Source organism: Peromyscus leucopus, chromosome 1 (assembly GCF_004664715.2).
Source record: "Peromyscus leucopus breed LL Stock chromosome 1, UCI_PerLeu_2.1, whole genome shotgun sequence".
NCBI lineage: Eukaryota > Metazoa > Chordata > Mammalia > Rodentia > Cricetidae > Peromyscus > Peromyscus leucopus.
Window position 1 is genome coordinate 60,780,992 of NC_051063.1, and position 22,318 is coordinate 60,803,309.

Below are 22,318 nucleotides of genomic sequence, written 5' to 3' on the forward strand. Positions count from 1 at the left end.
AAGGAAGGACAGGGGAGAGGAGGGAAAGGCTGAGCAATGGTGCTGGGAGAAGCTGGCGCCCACTGCACTAGATACAGAAGATGTGCCACGTACAGCCTCTGTGCTTTGTCCCTGGGGAAGAAAGACCGTAGAGGGGTTAGGGAGTCTGTCAGTGGGGTGTTAGGTGTTTGCTCTAGAGTAATTTCTCTTCCTGCAGCCCCTATCCAAATGAGCTGCAGAAGAGACAGCCCTGGTGTTAGGTAAGTGCATCTCCTGCTGCATCCAGGTTGGGCTGGATGCCCAGAGGAAGGCTGCAGAGGACCACGCTGGAGGGGACAGCTGTCCCCGAACATCACACATCAGGCCATTGTGGGTCACTATTTGCAAGTCTCTGGGGTACATCCCAGCAGTGAGCCCCTCAGCCCTAGGTCGCGTGCCTCACGCGCCCGCCTCACAGATCCACACTTGCCTGTAGCTGCTGCCATCCCGCCAGGAAGAGCCTTCACTGGAGGCGGGGCAGTCGGGTCTGGCTTGCCATTGGCTCTGAGCGGCTAGTTGGAGGCGGGACTAGCCCACTTGGGGACCCGACCCACTGGAGATAGCCGAGCTGAGAGTGGAGAACTGAGGACCAGCCTGGAGGAGAGAGAAATCTGCCCCGTGCCCTCATGCCGTGCTGCACGGTGAGTGTGCAACAACCCTCACCCCACCCCACCCCGCGCAGCCTTGTCCCATCCCTGAGGCTACACTGCTGAGATGCGCTAGGAATCTGAGGGTCTGGAGCTCTACGGGGAGGAGGTTGGGGACCCTGTAGGGTTTTCTGCTGACTTCAAAGTTTTCTGGAGTTGCACCTGGTCAGCTGAACCAGACGTCGTAGGGGCACCCCTGCTCAGGTCCGCTGTACCCCAGCAGTTGTCAGCCCCACAGGCCGATAGCAGGCGTGATGGGAGCAGGCAGCTGGTTCCAGCAGCCCCGGGGTGCCTTGGGCAGGGATGCTGCATTGCACCCACACACAGGGCCCTGCTCCCTTGTCAGGGTGGCTCCTGTCACCACCTACTGCCTGCACTACCGCCAAGAGTGGTGAGGGGATTGCATACCCTTCCTGGGTAGGGAAGCCCAACAGGCTGGCCAGATGCTTGCCAGCAGACCTCACACTCTATGCCTCCTTCTGCGGAGCCCTCTCCCAGGCTGTCTGAGATTTCCAGCTTAGCTCACTCTTTAAGAAGAAATGGGTTGTTTATAAATTCCTAAGTTAATATTGCATTGGTGACATTTGGAACAATATTGAGGTGCTCTTTGGACATCTCTCCCCATGGCAGGAATGGACAAGAACTTGGCTTAGACCCATGCTGGGTACAGATAGGGTCCTGGAGCTAACTGGGAGTCAGCAGGCTGACTTTCCCTGGCTGAGGGTAGCTGGGGCCTTTGATCATAGCTGGTCTCTCAGAACACTGGTTGGTTCTCAACCTGTGGGTCGCAACCCCTTGGGATTATATATCAAATGTCCTGTATATCAGATATTCATAACAGTAGCAAAATTACAGTTATGAAGTAGCAATGAAATGATTTTATGGTGGGGGGGGATCACCACAACATGAGGAACTATATTTTTAAAAAGGTCGCAGCGTTAGAAAGGTTGAGAACCACTGCCCTAAAAGGAAGTTGGCTTTGTGGCTAATGTGAAGGGACACACTGCTCCCCCGCCCCCGTTGCCCATATGATGTCTAAGTGTCCATCGGTGTATGGGAGAGGCAGTATCAGCTCTTGGGATGGCTCCTGAAAAAGGAGGCACTCTGTTCTGGCTCTAGATGTTTCCAAGAGCACATTGTACGGAGCAAGGCTCACCCAAGACCCTCAGCGCCGGTCAACGTGGGGAGGCTGGGGTCACATGAGAGCTTCCAGAGGAGCAGGTGCCTGTGACTCCTGCTCCTCACTGCAGCTGCAAAGAAACAGGACTTCTCTGCAGTTCTAGACTCAAAGGGGCTCTGAGATCGGGGGGTGGGCAGGTGGGGTGGGAGGGTGGTACTGGTTAAAGAGGATTGAGGCGGTGATGGAGCCTTCAGGGTCTCATGCTCCCCAGTGAAGTCGGGGTTACTGCTCTCCATGGCCAAAGCCCAGGAGGAACGAGGGTGATGGCTGCTGCTCGCTCTCTGCCAGCCTTTATGTAACACACCTTGTAAGAGGCAGCCACAGACTGCTTGCCTGTCTACCAGGGAGCCCTGGTTCCTGGAGGCTCTTCAGGCTCACCCCAGCTTTCCACCCTCGTCATCATTTCCAGCCGAGGGTCCCACCCACCAGCGACTGCTGTGCTCTGGAGTCTTTGGAGCATCGTGCCAGAACAGCCCCAACCCACCCCAGCTCCGATTCTAGGCAAATATGGGCGGCTGAGCACCTGAGGTGGGGGACCTGAAGCTGGAGACAGTCCTGACTCTGTGGCCTCGGAGGAACACAAAGTCATTCTGAGCCTCCGTCTCCCCATCAGCAAGTGAGAGAAGCGCCTGCATCAGACATGCACAGTCAGGACAGTGGGCCCCCAGTAAAGGTTTGAGCACTGTGCCTGGCAGGGCTCACAGCGCCAATTCACCTGCAGGGCAATTCCCACGACATCGTCCGGGGCCCAGGACTGCCACTCATCCTAGGAAGACAGAAGAAATGGTGGGACTAGGTGAGTTAGGTATGGTCAAGAGTCTGAAGTTGGGACCACGGGCTCCTGTGAGTCCTAGCTGTCTAGTGCTCTGAAGGTCTTGACAGGATTTGGGGTGCTATGGCCCTCCTTATACCACAGTGCCCCTTTTCCTCTGCATTGCCCCTCTGGGTAATTCCTATCCAGCTGATGGAGTCATTACTGTTTCCCATTTCTGTGACCCTCTCTGTATCTGGGGCAGAGTCTGCTAGCTAGGCTGTCCTTGCTACCCCCCCCCCCCGCCCCGGCTTGGATAGGACAGCGACAAGTCAACTCCACTGGCTGCTGCTCTATCCATTCCTCTGAGGACACACAAGCAAGACAACTGGAGGCCCACCAGGGCCAGTGTGGGGCAGTGGGAGCTGAGGAGACAGCTGCTCTGCCCCCCCTTCTCTGTCCCTACCCCTCCCTGCCTGCCTCTTTGCTCCTCATTGGGTGCCCCAGGTAGCAAGCCATATTCCCAGGTGACAAGATGGCAGGTCCAGGTCTCCATGTGTACTGTGGCCAGTGGTCTAGTGAGTGCACCTGCCAGATGGCCTCTCCAGGGGACCCTGTGGCTTGTAGGTCCTGCCTTCACCCCGTTCCCAGATCTATTAGGTAGTGAGCTTTCAGAGTGCCCCAGGATTTCGGAGACATTTGCTGACCAGTCAGGGCAATGCAGACCCCTCTGCCCTAGCAACCCTGAGCTGGCTTTGACACCTGGTGACCAGCCCAGGACCCAAGGAAGCCCTAGGGAGAGGGCCCCAAACTGAATCACTCCATTCTATGAGCTGAGCTTGTCCTGAGATCAGTAGCTGGGAAGCAGCAGGGGTCAGCCCAGGGAAGTGAAGACTGAGACATGGCAGGTCTCGAGTTTTCCCCAGAGGCTATTCTGACCCTTGTCATTGGCCCTGCATGAGGCCCATCAAACAACAATGGAGGGTAGGTGGCAGAGAGGACCAAGGCAGGGTCAGCCAGGTGGCAGCAGACTCTCGGCAGGGTGTGGGGTGAGGTCCTGTTCTCAAGCCGTAGGCTCAGATGCCAGTGTTGATGCTCCTACACTGGGGTGAGCACTTGCAGCCTTCTCTGCTTGCTGTTCCTGTCTGCGAATTATAGCAGCGACAGCAGGCGCCCACTGTGTTCCGGAGAACTGAATGCTCACAAGTTGTTTGCTGGGCATGGGGTGAGATAGGTGTTTTGTGTGTTGGCTATGGCTACTGGAACATTACTAATTTCGATATGACATTGCATATGAACAAATTGGAAGTTTGTTTGTTTTTGTTCATTTGTTTTTTGAGAGAGTTTCCTGTAGCCTAGGTTAGTCTCAAAATGCCTGTGTATAGCCTAGGCTGACATTGAACTCCTGATCCTCTTGCCTCAATCTCCCAGTTTCTGGGACTAGAGGCATGCATCCCCACCCCCAGCCGAGGACTCAGTTTTGGTACTTTTAACACAGCGTATAGACCCCAGGTGCAGTGCCCACAGGACCCACTAGCAAAATGTCCTTTAGCTTTGGGCCCCAGCAGGGCCAATCCCCCTACAAGAAAATACCTCACAAACAAAGGCTGTGTGAAGGCATCTGTAGAACCCGTGTGCTAGGCTCTGCCTCAGGGGCTGCTGTCCCTGAGAGGTGGGACCTTCTGTGCTCTGTAGACACTAGGCCTGGGTCTGAGCCTCTAACCCCAGGCTGGGCCCCATCCAGACAACTATTGGTGCCTGGGAGGCCGGGCTCCGTGCACTGTCCCTCAGGGATCTCGGCTCCCAGTTCCTCGACATCCTCTTTGTCTCTGGCCAGCTCCTGGCCTTGGCGGGCAGGAAGAGGTGAGGACGAGAATAGCAATTGGGCTGAGAAAAGCCTCTAGAACTCGTGTTTCCCGCCAAGGAGGAGAGGGAAACAGCAGGGTGAGAAGTAGGACCAGCGGGTGCTCAAGTGAGAAGAGACGCCTGCTGCCCCTGAGAGCCCCTGGCTGATGAGGGCCAACCCTGAGGCCATGGCCATGGTTGGGGTAGAGCATCTGTGAGCCACAGAAGCCAGGAGCAGGGATGACCATAGGAGGTGTGGTTGGGTTGGTGGCTGCTGGGGAGGGCCAGGGAGGGCTTGACAATCCCAACCTCCCAATACTGGGCTGTTGCTTCTCTTCGGCCAGAGCCCCACCCCCAGGCCTCATGCACCCCAAGTCTGCACAGTCCATTTGGAGCCTCGCTGCCTCTGAACCCCATTGCATGAGTCAGACAAGACAGGTTACTCCAGCCCACCTCATCCTCACATTCTCCAGGGCGAAGCTGGAGCAGGGACAAGGACACTCAAGGCCTGCCAGCCGGAGAAACCTGCAGGGCACCCAGTGCCAGGGTGACCTGCGACTCTGTCTCCATCTTTCACCTCCATCTGGTGAGAGTCGCATCTTGGCTGAGTCAGGAGCTGTCCTTTTGAGGACAGCAGTCTTGGCTGGCCCATCATGTGTCCTTGTCACACGAGTGTCTGTTTCTCCAGACCCTGCTGCTCTAGGAGTGGGTGGCTGCCACTTCTTCTTTGGCTCTGTCTCCAGACCCAGGGACTGTCCAGGGCTACCTCGGGCTGGGGCTCCCTGGTATCACAAGAGGTGGGACACAGAGGTACTGCAGCTGTTGATAACAGTCAGGGAGGGGCTACAAGGAGGGATCTCTAGGCAGGCTGCCCATCAGCTTTCTCTGTTTAACCATCTGCTCCCCAAGGCAGCAGTCTGGAAGATGGGACTCAGCCTCACTCACCACCAGGCAGGTTCCCCAGGGGCACACAGTGTCTGGCCCTGGCCAGATATGTGTCACAGTTGGGCACTAGCCAGCTGTGAGGCTGCTGCTGCTGCTGCCCATCTGGGCACCGAACTGGCCTCCCTGGGCTTCTGAGCCAAAGGTTCTGACAGGTAAACATTGCATTTCTCCAGACCTGGGACTTGTCCTTGATCCTGGCTCCCCATAGCTCTCAGCACTGTACCTCACCTCAGCTGTCCTTGTCAAGTGGAGGACACACGGCCTCCAGCACAGGCGGGAGCCTGTCTAGCCGGCTTAAGTTATGGCTCTCCCCACCTCGGTAAGGAGACAGGAGGGGAGGACAAGAGCAGGACAGTCTCCAACCCGGTAACAAAGCCCTGTGACCGGTGTCCGGATGTTCTCGGCTCTCACTCCTCACCAGGCACTGTGAGTCCCTGGCCAGAGTCCAAGGACCTGTGTTTGCAGTCGGTCCACACAAACACACTACATGTGTGTTTCCTGGTGATCTCAAAGCCCAATGGGCCTGGAAGTCAGCAGCCCTGCCCAGTGGCAGACACCGCTTCTTGGGTTGCTCTTTCCACAGAGCAATCAAAGAAGGGCTGTCAGCTGCAGGGTGGCTGTGGGCCACCCCAACCCCATCACACTCAGCGCCGGGGACAGTTCATTTAAACTTATTTAGATTTATTTTATTTTTATTTATGTGTGGCGGCACCCCTCAGCATGTGGCCAGCCACTGTTCCTCTCTATCTAGGAGGAGATCGCTTCACTCTTGGAGACACTTCGACACCATCATCAAAAGTCAATTGACCGTGCTGGCCAGGGCTGGTGTCGCATGCATCTGTGTGCCAGCAGATTCTACCTGGGTACTAGGGTGGCTTCTTCTAGTTCTGGAAAAATTCATGCAACTTAACAGGGATCCGTTAAATAGACCTGTAGCTTTGGGAAATGGGACATCTTCAGGAGCAACTCTGGAACATTACCACCTACATCCCATGTGAGTCCAGTGTCCCAGCCACAAAGTAAAGTGTGCCTTGGCAGCCACAGGCCACCTGAGGCTCTTTAAACTGGTATTTAAATTTACTGAAATGCTAGGCAGTGGTGGTGCACGCCTTTAATCCCAGCATTCGGGAGGCAGAGGCAGGCAGATCTTTGTGAGTTCGAGGCCAGCCTGGTCTTACAGAGCGAGATCCAGGAAAGGCACAAAGCTACACAGAGAAACCCTGTCTTGAAAAACCAAAACAAAACAAAACAAAAATTTACTGAAGTGAATTCCTGGGTTGCTTACTACACCCTCAGTCTGTATTCATGTGTGACTGGTGGCAGCCACACCGGGCCACTTAGCTTATAGAATGTTTTCATCATTTTGGAAGTATCTGTTATATAATACCTTTTTGGTAGGAGTTGTAGGAGGCTGAAGGTATAAGAACCCCCAAGTTCTGGGCTGGGGGGTGGGGTGGCTCAGGGTGTAAAGTCCTTGCTGTGAAAGCCTGAGGACCTAGGTTTGAGTCCCAGAACCTAACTTTGAAAAGCTGCACATGGTGGGCCACACTTATAATCCCAGTGCTGGTGAGGTGGAGACAAGTGGATCCCTGGGACTCAGGTGAGCCAGCCGAGCCTTGCCTAATTGGAAAGTTCTAGGCCAGAAAGGGACTTGAAAAAACAAGGTGAACAATGCCTGAGGAACACTTGAGGGTGATTTCACACACACACACACACACACACACACACACACACACACACACACACACACACGGAACAAGAGGATAGAAAGAGAGCAAACATCCCGCTGGAAACAGCTGGAGGATCGGGTCCCCATCCCAGACCTGCTTGCAGCCAGGAAGGAGATGCTTATCCCATCTTTGCTCCGTCCTCTGCCTCATAAATGGTCTTCGCACAGGTACCCACTTGTCCCCTCTACCCTCAGGAATGAAGTGGATCCTCCCTCCTGAGGCCAGAGCGATGGGCACACAGAGGACCTTCACCACTCCCCATCCTACTCCTGAGCCTCACAGTCCCGTCCACATCACTCCAGGCCACCCTGTGTCCCTTCCTCTCTGACCAGCAGGATGAGTCGTCAAGGACTGAGCATGGACTGTCAGCCTCTCGTGGGGTTACATGGCCTCCAATAGGGCAGGACACAACCCATGCCCTTTCTGTCTACCTGGGCCTAGGACTGGACCAGGCCCTGAGCCAAGACTTGCTCTGCCTACTGCTCAGCTGCTCATATGCTGACAGGCCCCTCACCCAGCCGGGATAAGACTACGCTCATGGTCCTGCTGGGTGCTCGCTTGAGGCCCCAGTGTCAGAGACTGAAAATACCAGCGGCCACATCTATTCTCTCCCTCCCATACCCTGTCCCATGAGTTCCTAAGACAGCTGCCCCAGACCTTCCTGCCAGTTTCCCAGTGTCTATGGCCCCTTCCCACATCCAGAGAGTCACTCCTTCAAGGAGTATAGGTCCCAAGCTGTGCCTGATGACCAGACACATGGTGGAATTTGCCCTGGACAGGGCCAGGTCTGGATCTGGAACAGAATGGCCTCCAGGAGGCCCTGCTGCTCAGCTTGTACCCACCCCCAGGGCCCCTCTGCATCTGTGTACATGTCCCACAGCCCCTCTGTGTATTTGCGCATGTGCTTTTGGAAGACTGCTCCCTCCCTATCGCTGGCATCTCTCTCCATCATTTCGTCGGTATGACTTTCTGGGCTGTTCTAGCTTCATCACAGTTGTGCTGATGAAATACCCTGACAGAATCCATGTAGGGGAGAGGGGGTTTATTTCAGCTTACAATTCCAGCTTACAGTCCACGATTCCAGGGAAGTCAAGGCAGCAACTTCAAACAGCTGGTCCCAGCCAGCACATCTGCAGAGGGAAGTGAATTCAGGCACCCTCCCTGGCTTGCTTGTGCTCAGCTCCATCTCTCCACTCTTACATAGTTCAGGAGCTCCTGCCTAGGGAATGGTGACATTCGCAGAGTGGCATCAATCAGCTTAATTAAGACAATCCCCCACAGATATGCCCACAGCCGCCACCTGTCCCCCCCTCCCTGCCACCATTGCCATGTAGACGATTAATCCCTCATTTAGGATTCTCTTCTTCCCGGGTGATTCTAGGTTGTGGCAACACACCGAGTACCATTACAGTCCACACAGATCGTCTTGATAGCGTGTGGGTGTGTCTCCACAGTGGTGTGACTGCCGCCACCTTCCAACTGCAGAGCAGTCTGACCACTCAGTGTCCACCTTGTCCCCTGCCTCTCACCCCTGGGAAACCTGATCTCTCTCCTGTCCCTACACTTCTGCCCTTTCCAGAAAATTGTACCAACAACTGGTGGGTAGACATTTGTTTGTGCTTCTCCCATGCTGCAAAGAGCTTCTGGGATTCCTGGATGCTGTGAGTGGAGGGAGGGGATCGGGGTACATCTGCTCCGCCGATGCCCTGGTGCTCCTATGTCACATGCCGGCTTGCTTCTGTCTTGGGCATCTGTGAATGAAGCCGTAGACAGTACACACATTTCTGTGCAATGTCACTTTGCTTGGGTGGGTGCAGAGCCACAAAGCCGCTGAGTCTCTTAGAAGTGTTTAAATCCGAACCTGCCAACCTGCCTTCCAAAGGCCAGAGCCACTTGGCATTCGTTTCAGTGACACGCGGGGCGCTGTTGCTCCGTGGTCGCCCACACCATCTGGCTGTACTGTTATGATCTGATTTGCCAGTAATTTATGGGCTCCAGGTCCCAACAGCCCCTGCAAGGACACATCCTAGCCCTGCCTCCTAAGGGTATCACCACCTCCCAGTACTGCCACAGGCTGGACACAAATCCTCCTTACATGGTTTTGGCAGACACTTCTCTAGAAAGCGGTACAAGGTTTGTCTGTCTGCAGAGAAAAGGCCAGTTGTCAGAGTGCCTTTTGTTTGGCAGCTTGCCTTTTCTCCACTGATCTGCCTTTTCTGTCTTTGTGTCTGTGTCAAAAACCAATGGCCCGTGGATTCCTGGACTCTGCTCCATTCTGTTAATCTGTGTCTTTCTTTTGCCAACACTAATCCAGCATGGAATTGATTCTTGTGCCTTTATGGAGAGTCCCTAAGCCAGGTGGCAAGAACCCTATCACCACACTGTTTCAAAACCGTATTAGCGATTCTACTTTAAAAAAATATATTTATTTTTATTTTCAGTGTGTGTATGAGTGTGTGCTTGCGTGGAGGCATGGGCACTTGTGTGCAGGTGTAGAGGCCAGAGGCATTAGTAGCCCGGAAGTGTAGTCACAAGCTGTTGTGAGCTACCCAGTGTGGGTGCTGGTCACCGAATTCAGATCCTCTGCAAGAGTAGTGCCTGATCTTAACCATGGGGTCATCTCTCCAGCCCCAGCTACTTCAAAAGAAGATTATTTTAAGTTTTTGGCCATTGAGGTGGTTTAACAGGGAAAGGTGTTTGCCCCCCTCTCCCACAAGTCTGACAGCCTGCGTTCAATTCCTGGAACCCATATAAAGATGGAAGGGAAGAACAGACTCCAGAGAGTTGACCTCTGATCTCTACACACATGCTGCAGCACGTGCCCCCTCCACACATATGTGCACACACAACAACACTAATTATAATAGGTTTTCAAAATTATTAATATGCATTACTTCCATAAAGTAATAGGTTTCTTTTGGGTTTGGTTTGGTTGCTCGGGTCCTGAAAAATGGCTTTTATTAATAGTGTGTGTGTGTGTGTGTGTGTGTGTGTGTGTGTGTGTGTGTGTGTGATACTCCCTTGACACCCTTCTTCTTTCATGTCTTCTTGTAAAAAAAATATATATATATACTTGTTTGTTTGTTTTTGTTTTTCGAGACAGGGTTTCTCTGTAGCTTTGGAGCCTGTCCTGGACTAGCTCTGTAAACCAGGCTGGCCTTGAACTCACAGAGATCCACCTGCCTTTGCCTCCTGAGTGCTGGGATTACAGGTGTGCGCCACCACCACCCGGCAGTAAAATATTTTTAAGTGTTTATGATTAAATATGTTTCTATCTATATTAACTATAACACAACTTGATACATTTTGCTAATAAACAAACCCGTATGTCCATAATTCCGACCAAAAACTGAGAACATCTCCAGCCTCTGTCAGCACTGGGCTCCCAGAGCTAACAGCACATTGGCTTTTGTCACAGAGATTACCTTTGCCTGTGTCCAAACTTCATATGAACAATATTGCACAGTAATATTCTTTTGTCGGGCTTCTTCTTGTATACTCTTAATGCTGCCAGTATTCATCTGTGCTGTCAAATGAAATTTCAGTTTAAATACTACAGTTTATTCACGGAACTGCTAAGGAACACTGGACTGTCTTTGGGTTTTGCCTGTGTGAATAAGCTGCTAAAGTTTTATTCTTATTATTTGTAATTATGTGTGGGTCTGTGCACATCAATGCCCAAGAAGGCCAGAAGAGGGCATCAGATCCCTGGAACTGGAGTTATATACCATTGTTGAGCCTGCTGATGGTTATGCTGGGAGCTGAACTTGGATCCTCTGAGTCTGGCTTATTTTGCTTAACATGATCTCCATTTCTACCCATTTTCTTGTAAATGGCATTTTATTCTTCTTCATGCCTGACTACAGCTCCATTGTGCACACTTATCTGTTGACCCTGAACATACTTCATTTTCTTCACCATTCATCTGTGGATGTACCCCTAGACTGTCCCAAATAACATCATGATGAATGCTGCCTTTTGGTATAATTTTAGAATCACCCTGCTGGGCTTTTGTTGGTATCCCACTGAGTCTTAGCAACGCTGACTCCTGACTACACCTGAGCTTTCTTATTGTTTCATCTGTAACTAAATGCTTGGTATATTAAGCAGATAGATGCTATGTGGTTAGATTGGACCTGAGTACTTCCCACACTTAACTGTATGTGAATGCTGTTTCAATAATACCATAGTACTGGGGTCTCCTTTGTGTCTTCCTTCCCAATACTTAAATACACACACAAATGAGCTTTACCTTATAGCGTAAGACCTTGTTCAAGCCATTACTGGGTTGGGCATTTTGTCTATTCTGTAGGATGTCTCACATAGATAATTATATCCCTTGCAAACAGAGGCAATGCCATTTCTCCCTTCCCAGTGTGCCTAGCTGCTCCTCCTGCCCCCTCCTCACCTCCTCTTTCCTCCTTCTCATGTCCTCTTTCTCTTTCTCCTTCTGTGCTGGGATGGAGGCCCGATGTGCTGGTTAAGTTTTTTTTTTTTTTTTTGTCAAATTGACACAAGCTGTTGTCATCTGAGAAGAGGGAATCTCAACTGAGGAATTTCTCCCTCATATTGGCTGTGGGCAGGTCTGTGGGGCATTTTCCAGACTAATGATTCATGTGGGAGGGTCCAGCCACTGTGTGTGGTGCCACAGTGGTCACATGATCCTGGGCTGTATAAGAAAGCAAGCCATGATGAGCAAGCCAGTAATTGTATTGCTCCACGGTCTCTGCTTTAGTTCCTGCCTCTGGATTCTTATCTTGAAGTTCTGCTCCAGCTTCCCTTCATGATGGACTGTGGTCTGCAAGCCAAATGAACCCTTCCCCTTCCTAAGCTGTTTTTTGGGTCATGGTGTTTATCACCACAGCAACAGAAAAACAAACCAAGACACCAGGGCTTTTAAAGTTAGGCAAGGGCTCTCTCTGCCACTGAGCACCAGTCTCTGCCCCATGAAGTGTTGGGTGTTTTGTTTAGTTCTGCAGTGATGGGGTTGTGTGTGCACTGCCTATACCCTTATCTTGCCCCACAGAGCTGAACAGCAGTGATACTCCGGACAGCCTCGCTCTACTCCTGGCCAAGGAGAATGTGTTGATGTTTCTCTGTCACCTGTGGTATTAGTAGTGGATTCTCTCACATGCTCAGAGTTGCAAGTGGTTGTGAGCTACCTGGTGTGGATGCTGGGAACTAAATCTAGGTCCTCTGCAAGAATACTATGCACTCTTTAAAAACAAAAACAAACAAACAAACAAACAAACAAAAAAACCCAGTTTTTGAAATCAGAACTACTTTTTAAATTTTTGTTATTTAGGTTCCTTCCTTCCTTCCTTCCTTCCTTCCTTCCTTCCTTCCTTCCTTCCTTTCTTTCTTTCTTTCTTTCTTTCTTTCTTTCTTTCTTTTTCCAAGACAGGGTTTCTCTGTGTAGTTTTGGAGCCTGTCCTGAATCTTGCTCTGTAGACCAGGCTGGCCTTGAACTCAGAGCTCCACCTGCCTCTACCTCCTGAGTGCTGGGATTAAAGGTGTGCACCCCCACCACCCGGCCAGAACATTTACTTTATGATTGATTATTGAAATCCTCAGGATGAACTGGAAGCTGCAACAGCTACCCTTTGGGGTTTAGGTCTTGTTCCTTCAGGGAATCCATGGCTTAGGTGGCTCAATCACCCAGTCCCAGTAGTGTTTTGTGTCGTGGCCTGGGCACTCCAGTTACAGTTTCTCTTGCATTTGGAGTGGTAGCCACATTTACCACAGATCTGAAGGTGGTAGACCTCACAGCCTCAGCGGCCGGCAGCACAAGTGTGTGTGTCTAACTGCGACGCTCTCCGAAGGATGACTCTGCTTTCCTCACCTTGCTTCTGACACCAAGGTCAAAGAGCCAGTATGTTGTCTTAACCCCTGAGCCCTCTCTCCAACCCCTGAGTTCTGCTGAGTACTTACTCTGCTTCTGCGGGAAGATGATGTGGCTTTTCTTCTTCCGTGTGCTGTGATGATGCAGGACGTTGACAGCTGGCATATCTCTCTCTCTCTCTCTCTCTCTCTCTCTCTCTCTCTCTCTCTCTCTCTCTCTATCTATCTCTATCTCTTTATCTCTCTGTGAGAAATCCCATATGGGCGTGGTATTTACACACGGTTGGACTTGGTTAGCTTTTTCTGCTTGTTTCCATGTTTCCTCTTCTTGTTTTAGAAACAGGTTTTCCCTCTGTAGCCAGGCTGGCCTCAGCAGTGCTGGGAGCACAGGGAGCACTAGGGAGCACCAGCGAGCACTAGGGAGCACCAGCAGGCCTGGCAGTCACTGCCTATGAGCTGAGAACAATATGTCCATCTTTTTTTCACCTCTGTGTTATGACACTCTCAGTCATTCTCAGAGCAACTGCAACGAATACACTCTGGGGATGGGGCTCCCGGAGAGAAGGAAGCAGGCCCTGGCCTCCAGGAGATTGTGGTTGGCAGATAAGGGCATACATGCCCGAGTTGCAGAAGATGAATGTTAGAATCTAGATCTGTGGAGATGATGTAAATATAGTAAGTACCTATGTATGAAATTCTTAAAAAAATTTTTTTAATTAAAAACAAAAAAGAATCCAGACAAGACTGCTGTTTAGGCCACACCCGCTTGTAGCAGCCTCTTTCTTCTGTAAAGGAAATGGCAAGCCCCTGCCCAAAGCCTGTCTGTGACTCCTTACCCCTTAAAATGCCCCAGGTGTGGGATTCCGGGAGAGAAAGGCAGGCACAAGTCCCCAAGGACATTTCCAGGCTCAAGTTGTCAGACTCCAGGATTTCAGAGGTCTATGGGGTGGCCCATTTCCCCTCCCATACAGTGGGGTACACCTCAGGTGGATGTGCCCCTCCTCCTCACTGCCCCACATCCCCCTTCCTGACAGTGAACTGACTCCCTTCTCCTTCCACACCAGCTCACAGGGAACCAGAAACAGCCTGAATCCATGAAACCCCCCTCCTCCTCTGAGACCTGTAGAAGGGACATCGAACCCTCATTAGAAACCCCACCATGCTGTTTATCTAAGATGCTGGGGCCTGAATGCTCCTCAGAGCCCTTCCCATGCTGCTGTCTGTCTGTCTGTCCGTGGTGTTAATGACCTTTGACTAAATCTCTTACCAGAAGAACAATCTACCTCAGTGTCCCATGAGCCTTAAACTCAAAACATCTTTTAACAGGTGTTTTTGACATAGAAAACATATGCCCCTCAGTTACCCCAATGAAGATTCAGCACTCCTTGAAGTCTGTATTTGTATTATTGTCAAAGGACAATGGGGAAACTGAGGCACTAACAGATCAAAGTCAGCTGGCTGGGGTGGGGAGTCACTTGGAGCCCTAACCCTATGCTGGATACTACAGCTTTCTCCTTCTTAGACTAGGAACCTCCCTCCCTATCCTGGAGATCACAGACTGGGTGTATGTCAACCTCAGTCTCTTTTTTGGAGATTTGTTTTACTTTTAATAGTGCGTGTGTGCCTGTGAATACAGCTGCATGAGAAGACCAGAAGAGGGTGCCAGATCCTCTAGAGCTGAAGTTACAGGTGGTTTTTTTTTTTTGTTTGGTTTTGAGACAGTGTTTCTCTGTAGCTTTGGAGCCTATCCTGGAGCTTATTCTGCAGACCAGGTTGGCCTTGAACTCACAGAGATCTGCTTGCCTCTGTCTCCTGAGTGCTGGGATTAAAGGCATGTGCCACCACCGCCCAGCATTTGCAGGAGGTTTTGAGCCACCAAATGTGAATTGAGCTCAGGAATTTAACTTGGATTCTCTGCCAGGGCAACAAGTGCTTTTAAGCACCAAGCCATCTCTCCAGCCTCCTGACCTCCTTAAACAATCCTGGACAGAGTTCCATCCTTTTATAGGACTCTTGGTTACCAATGCCAGGCAGGTGCTCCACTACAGAGACACATCCCAGCCTTCTACTACCATACTTGGTCCTCTACATCAGTGGTTCTCAACCTGTGGGCCAAGATCCTCTCAGGAATGTCGAACAACCCTTGTGCAGGAGTCTCATATCAGACATCCTGCAAACCACATATTTACATTTCGATTCATCACAGTAGCAAAATTACAGTTATGAAGCAGCAACAGAATAATTTTATGGTTGGAGGCCACCACAATGTGAGGAACTGTATTAAAGGGTCACAGGATCAGGAAGATTGAGAACCACTGCTCTACAGCGACAGATTTTTTTTTTTTTAATCAAAAATAAGACCAATAGGTTGGAGAAACAGCTCAGTTGGTAAAATGGTTGCCTTGCAAGTAGGAGGACCTGAATTTGATCCCTAGGACTCCAGTTAAAGAAAAAAGTTCAGGGTGGACTGTGGCGGCACAGGCCTTTAATCCCAGCACTTGGGAGGCAGAGGCAGGCGGATCTCTGTGAGTTCAAGGCCAGCCTGGTCTATAGAGAGAGAGATCCAGGACAGCCAGGACTACACAGAGAAACCCTGTCTTGGAAAACAAGACAAAACAAAAACCCAAAACAAACCCCTGCAGGCATGGTGGCACACACTTGTAACCCCAGCACTGATGAGGTGAAAGCAGAGGGCTCCCTGGTGTTTGCTGGCCAGCCAGTCTAACCTCATTGGCAAATTCACGTCCCAATGAGAGTCTGTCTCAAAAAGCCAAGCGGACAGCACCTGAGGAACCACAATAGGGTAGACCTGTGGCCTCCACATGCACATACATAAATACGACCACTCTTTCTCTTCTCAGAAACCCTATCTACCATCAAAATAAAACCCAAATCCCAGGCAAGATAAACCTCCCAGCCTCCTTGACCTCACCTCTTGCCCTTCTCCCCACTTGGCTGTCCTGGCCACCCCAGCCTCTGGACACCCCACGAACACGAAGAATGTCACCTCCACATTCCTGGCACCTGCTGCTTCCTGTGCCTGGGCTGCACTGAGTTCCGATGCCAGATGTGCTCCCTCCCTGCAGCAGCTGGAGGTGGAACCTGCTCTCACTATCACTCCTTGCATGTGCGGACACTGAGGCATGGAGAGCTGCCCGACTTGCTCAAGGCTGCCCTCGGTACTGGAGCTCAGCAGTGTGCCCTTGCCCAACATGCTCCTGCACAGCTCAGCTCCAAGGCTTCTTGCTCTTGTCTCTGCCTCCCACCACACATGCTGTTCATTTGACAGTCAAAGAAAAGGAGGTCCATCCCGAAGGACAGCTCAGGCTGGGGGTGTGGCTCAGTTGGTAGAGTCTTTGCCTGGAAAGTACAAGACCCTGGTTTCTATCCTCCAACATCATGTCTTAGGTAGGGTTTTGATTGCTGTGAAGATACACCATGACCACAGCGACTCTCATAAGGAAACCATTTAATTGAGACGGCTCACTGACAGTTTCAGAGGTTCGGTCCATTATTGTCATGGTAGCGTGCAGGCAGACATGGTGCTGGCTACATCTTGATCAGAAGGCAACAGGAAGTTGACTGAGACACTGGGTGGTGTCCTGAGCATAGGAAACCTCAAAGCCCACCCCCCACAGTGACACACTTCCTCTAACAAGGCCATACCCACCCCAACAAAGCTACACCTCCTAATAGTGCCGCTCCCTTTGGGGACCATTTTCTTTCAAACCACCACACCACATGAAAGCAGGTGTGGCGGCACACACCTGTAATCCCAGCACTTGGGAGGAGGTAGAGGCATGAAGACCAGAAGTTCAGGCTCATCTTCGACTATGTAGTGAGTTTGAGGCCAGCATGGGACACATGAGACTTTGTCTGAAACAAAGCAGACTACCATACAGCCCAGAAGGAAGGAGGTGCTGCATGGTGACAGAGCCATGCTCAGCAGCAGCAAGACTGGAGCCTGCCTCCATTCACATCACCGCCTTTCCCAGCCAAGCAAGGAGCAGGGATGGGGACTTCTGACAAGCCCAGCTCCAGCTACGCACCTGTCCCTGAGCTAGGCAGGTGGCACGTTCCTCAGCCCACATTTGGCCATCTGGTTCTGGGGGAACCTCATTCAGACTGTTCCCTAGCCCACTGGTCCTGCTATCATGCATAGCCCTCCCCCCTTTTGCCAATAACCTGGCCCCTATTTCCACATTCAAGTAGCAAGTGAAGGCAATTTTACTGAGACCTTGCCCCAGGGGACAGGGGCCTTGTTTTCTTCTTTGATTTCCCCGAGGACTAGCCCTAGCAACTGCTGGTTCTCACTAGCAGTCACACCCAGCTTTTTGTTTGAGCTTGGAGCAGACCTAGCAGACAGGCTGGTCTCCATCTGTGAGGTGGCCCACACTACACACAGCCCTGCTGGAAGGGCAGAGCCATCCCTCAGATCTCGAGAAGGAGGTTCCACCATGGCCCTGAGCATCTTGTCTGAGCAGTTCTGCATCCGAAGGCCTCGCCAGGTGACTGGGGTTGGGTGGGGATGGTCGTGGGATGAACTGAGAACAAGCGAGTCCAGACAGCCCACCTGGCCTGCTCCATCTGCACACAAGAGGCTGGTACTTGTCCACCAGGTGGAACCCCACCACCTATTCTAGCATTGTGGGCAAGGCTGAGGTTGAGTGGGAAAGAGGTCCACAGGGCCTGGATGTTGGATATCCCAGGTTTGCATTCTACAGCCCTGCGCTGTGACTTTTAGCAGCAGTGGCTTTCCACAGTCTGGAAGCATGTCTGCCAGCAGCAGCACCCACTGACAATGTGGGAATCAGGTAGGGCTCTGCCCACACTCATGCCTGGTATTCCTACCTGACTAATTCCAGGGGTCTGGAGGAGGCAGGCCCAACTCCCTGCTTAGGCGGTCCCTGGGAAGGACCCTTCCACACACCCAAACACCTCATGCTTAGGGCTGCAGCTGGAGACCCCTAAGATCAGCCTCTCTCTACAGGTGGTGTAGAATTGGAAAAGTGTCTTCTAAATACAGGAGGAATGAGGAGTCTGGAAAGTTCTATGGGGGGTGGGGTGGGAAAGGATGATAGACACATAGGACTAAGTTCTCACAAAAATGGGGTCTTTTAATTATTATTATTTCTGTTTGTGCGTGTGTCACATGGGTAAGGGTGCCAGTAGAAGCTAAAAGATGTTGTTGTCAGATCTCCTGGAGCTGGAGTTACAGGTAGCTCTGAGCAGCCTTATCTGGGTGCTGAGAACGGAACTCTGGTCCTCTGGAAGAGCAGCATGTGCTCTCAACCTCTGAGCCACCTCTCTAGCCCCAAGGGTCAGATTCTCAGCCCAGGCATCCTGAAAGAAGTGTAGTGGGAATCACGAATGGGGACCAAGGGGTTCCCTTGACCCTTATGTAAGACAAGAGCAATAGGTTTGATTTCTGGGGATCTTCTTGTGTTTTGAGAAGGGAGGATGCACCGCACCCAGGTACACTCCACAAATAGAAGACCCTCCCACAAGACTAGCCCGGCTTACCGCCACTCTTCCCTCCTCTGGCTATTTGTGGGGCGATGTCCCCAGCCCTGGCGCGCAGGTGCCATCCACTTGTCTATACTTAAGGATTCCTATGTCCCCAGCGCGCACCAGGGAGGAGGAGGCTCCAGGCAGGGACTGGATCCCCAGAGCGTCTCCCCAGCAGCCGATCCGCCCTCCGTCCGCCCGGGGTTTTGCGTCCGCCGCTCCCTCCTCCCTCCTCCGCCCTCCGCTCCCTCGCTCCGCCTCGCCTGGATCAGCCCTCTGGTATTTCCTGCTGCTCGGCGACAGCTGAGCCCCTCGCGGGCCCAGCGCGGCCCGGCCCGGCCCGAGCACTGAGCGCGACCGGCACGGTAGGAGCTGCGCTGCTGGGCACCGGGAGGGATAAGGATGGTGGACAGGCCCGGGAAGGCCAGGAGGGGACTCAGCAGGCCTGAGAAGCTCCAGGGCCACGGAGCCGGCGTGAGGGTTAGGGAGCCCTCACGGGCTGATCTGGGAGCCCCTTGGATGCAGCCCGGTAGACTCTGGCAGCAGCCGCTACGGGGAACAGCGCCTGGCTGGGGAGCCCGGGTGTGTGGGGACTTCTGGGTGTCCGGTGAGGCCCGCGTGTGGGTGCGGCATGCCCAGCCTCGCTTCCCACTTGGTGGGGCTTAAAGGAGTCAGGACCAGGCGAGTGGGTGGGAAGGTCTGGCTGCCTCCGACCCTGGGAGTGGAGGAGTCTGTACCCCAGCCCAGCCATATCAGGGAATTGATATCTAAGAGGTCTGAGATCTCAGGTCTCTGGCTTGATTCCCAGGATGGTTCGGCAGGGTCCGCAGAGCAAGTGGCTGCTGACCCCACCTTGCCCTTGGACTCTGTCCACCCATGGCCTCCATCCATAGGACTGAGCCCCTAAAGAAAGGGAGGGAGCTTGGCATTGTTGAGATGACTTGGGGGTTTCAGGGACTGGGGTGGGGTAGGACCTGAGCCCCTCCCAGCTACAAGTCCAGCCTGGCTTTGCCTCCCAACCCAGACATCCTGGTTCTTTAGGTCCAAGTCCCTAGAGTCCCAGTTGTGAGTGGCTCCTAGGGGTGTGGGTAGACACCCCCTCCAGAGCCAAGGGGGCTGCTTCACCCCTCACCCACCTTGGGCCAGGCTGGGCGTGTAGCTGGGAGGGGCTTTCTAGAACCACTGGTTTGAATTTCTTGTTTTTCACCATCTTGGGGTCTCCCCTGGAGACTTGCCACCCACTTGTCTGTACTTCAAGATTCCTGTATGTGTCTGCCTTTGGCTCCAGCCTCTGCCAGACACCCTTGTCAGGTCACAGGAGCAAGAGCAGTGGCATCAGGGCCTGGAGAAGTAGACAAGACCCTTGGGGGCGGATACCGCACTTTTGAGTTTGTTTGTCCTGAGTGAATCCAGCAGCCACCGCCACCCCCACCCCCGGAAGGCATGCCCCTGCTAATAACAGCCAAGTGGCTGTCTGTCTGTCCTTACTACCTTCCTGGCCCTCTTTGCTCAAGTGGGGACAGGGGTGGAGGTGAGGGTACTTGCTGACATTTGAACTTGCTGGGGTTCCAGAGGAGCCCAGAGAGCTTTGCAGGTGTCAGACAAGTCAGGGTGACCTGGGTAGCAAGTGGTGACATCTGGCTGTCCCTTTCAGGCTCCTGACTGCGGATCTATTGTCTTGCCTGCACGTGTATGAGGCAGTGTAGTGGGGCCTTTTAGCACCAGGCCGGGGTGCCAAGGAAGCAAGTGTTTGCCCCTGTCTGGTTGGCCTGGCCAGGCAGTGTTTAGAGAAGGGTGAAGCAGCTGGGTAAGGCTCCTCCTCCACGGGGCTGTGCCTTGTCTCAGGGAGACTGCTGTGCTGAGGCCTAACCCCAGCAGCACATCCTGGATGTCAGAGGGGTTCTCTTTCCTAGCCAAGGGGTCTAAGTCCTTCAGAGCTTGGCTCTGGGCGCTTTCCAGATGCCTAAAGCATTCCTTCCTCCCCGATTGTGTCTGCCTGGCTGAGCTGTCCAGGGTCGGTTTCTCCCGACACCAGGCTTCTTCCAAGAAGCTCTCTGAGCTACAATAGCGATCTGACATGCCACGCACAAGGGGGGGGGGGGAGGACAGAAATGGCACGTGGCTGGCAAGTGTTGTGTCTGGCAGCTGTATTGGGGACTTGAGCCATCTGTGCGTTCCGTGGTTCAGCCACAAGCAAGTAGACACACGCCACTCCTGACACACAGGTGCTGGGAGCTTGCTCAAGGTAGTAGGGGAGTGTCCCACCTTCATTTCCATTTATTGTTGAAAACGAGGGTGGCTCTGAGCGTGGGGCTGCTTCTCGGAAACGTGTGGGTCTCCCAGTGAGGCCTAGGAGCTTGACTTCTGACTGCAAGAGAGTGGTACAAATGACCCTAAGCCCAGAGGACTGTTGGGTTCAGATCCCTCCCCGGAGCCACTGCCGGCTGTTTGCAGGGTTGGCTAGGCAGCCCTGGTGAGCATCTAGAGTGTTGGGTGGGGCAGGACAGTGCAGTTGGCCTTTCCACAGGCCTTCCCACTGAAAGTCTTACTGCCTGCCCCGGGATGCCCTGTCCCTGTTGAAGGCTGTCCTGTAGGAAAAAAATAGGGTTCCCTGTGTGCTGAGTCTTCAGCTCAAAGACAAAGAATTCACAACCTGCCCAGATCCCTGAGGGTTTATCAGCCATTCATTTGAGATGTATGCCTAGATAAGGAACGTTGAGCCTGGGGTCAAGTACAAAGGCCTTGGACTTGGGATCACATCATTGTCTTTGTTTACAGTTCCCAAGCCAGGACATGGGAGAATGCACACGTGGGTAACAGGTCGCCTTGTTCTGGCATCTAAGCTGAGGGGACTGGCAGCAGTCATGGACAGGGCTTGGGATGCCACTGGGGTGAAACAGAGGCTCCAACTTGGAGTTCTTTGTCCATACAGCTAGCTGGGGAATCCTCACATGTGAAGAGGACCGAGCTGGTTTGGGGACCTAGAGAGGAGATCCTTGCAAGGGTGATGACAGAGCTGTGGGAGGGTGGAGGGCTTGAAGGCCATTGAGAAAGGCCTGGGAGCCACCCAATCAGACCCCTAGGGTGGCTCTGGTCAACACAGCCTTGCCAAGGTCATCCAGGTCATTAAGACATAAGAGAATGCCTTTACAGTTCAAGACAGGAGCCTGGCCAGCCGATGCAGAATGACAAGTGTAGAAGGGCCTAGAATACACAATGGCCTTTGATCGAGGCTCAGAGCCACCCAGGCTGTAAGCTCAAGCCTTACAGGGTTTTCCCAGCCTCCCACCTGCCCACTCCTGCGTGGGGCATCATTGCTCCCCAGCTCAGAGGCTCTCCCTTTCTATCACACCTAGTCACCCAGCCAGAAACAGTGTGGCCTTTATAACCTGGACTTAGAATCGGAGCACTTACACAGTTCTGGGAGGTTCTGGGTTCCATCTCTAGCACTGCCAAGGTGCATAGGTGTGTGTGTGTGTGTGTGTGTGTGTTTGTGTGTGTTCATGTAACTTGACCCCTCAGAGCCCTTCTATTCACCATGGATCTCTGGGTAAGTCCATGGTCCCCAAGGACCCACCCCCTGGTCCCGTCTTCTACTTTGACCTTGCCCCATTCCTCACTCCCAGGGACTCACCCGCATGCCTGGTTTTCTTACCCCATGGCCTTGCATGACTGTACTCTCTGTGGCCAGCTTTCTCACAGATCTGAACGTGGTGAGCTCCATCTGATCCAGGTTCCGCCAGGGTGTCGCTTCTCCGAGATACCCTCTGTCCCTGTCCTGAAGTGCCTGTTTTCAATTCACTGGGTCTTGCATTTCCTTCTTAGCAGCATGAAGCTATATCTGAAATTATCT

At 52.6% G+C, this 22,318-nt stretch overlaps 1 protein-coding gene across 3 annotated transcripts in view; it reads left to right on the top strand.

The window, feature by feature from the left end:
• The first annotated feature begins 636 nt into the window (after window positions 1-636).
• The window catches only part of Osbpl5 (oxysterol binding protein like 5), a 73,144-nt gene continuing 51,462 nt past the window's right edge, over window positions 637-22,318 (top strand). For 2 of the 3 annotated variants that reach the window (XM_028871093.2, XM_037208799.1), the window contains exon 1: window positions 637-659. In XM_028871093.2, coding sequence (XP_028726926.1) covers window positions 645-659 — 15 coding nt within the window. In that variant the 5' untranslated portion in view covers window positions 637-644. Of the gene's footprint in view, window positions 660-18,729; window positions 18,831-22,318 lie in introns of those variants that run through there. The other variant, XM_028871102.2, reaches the window with a different exon arrangement.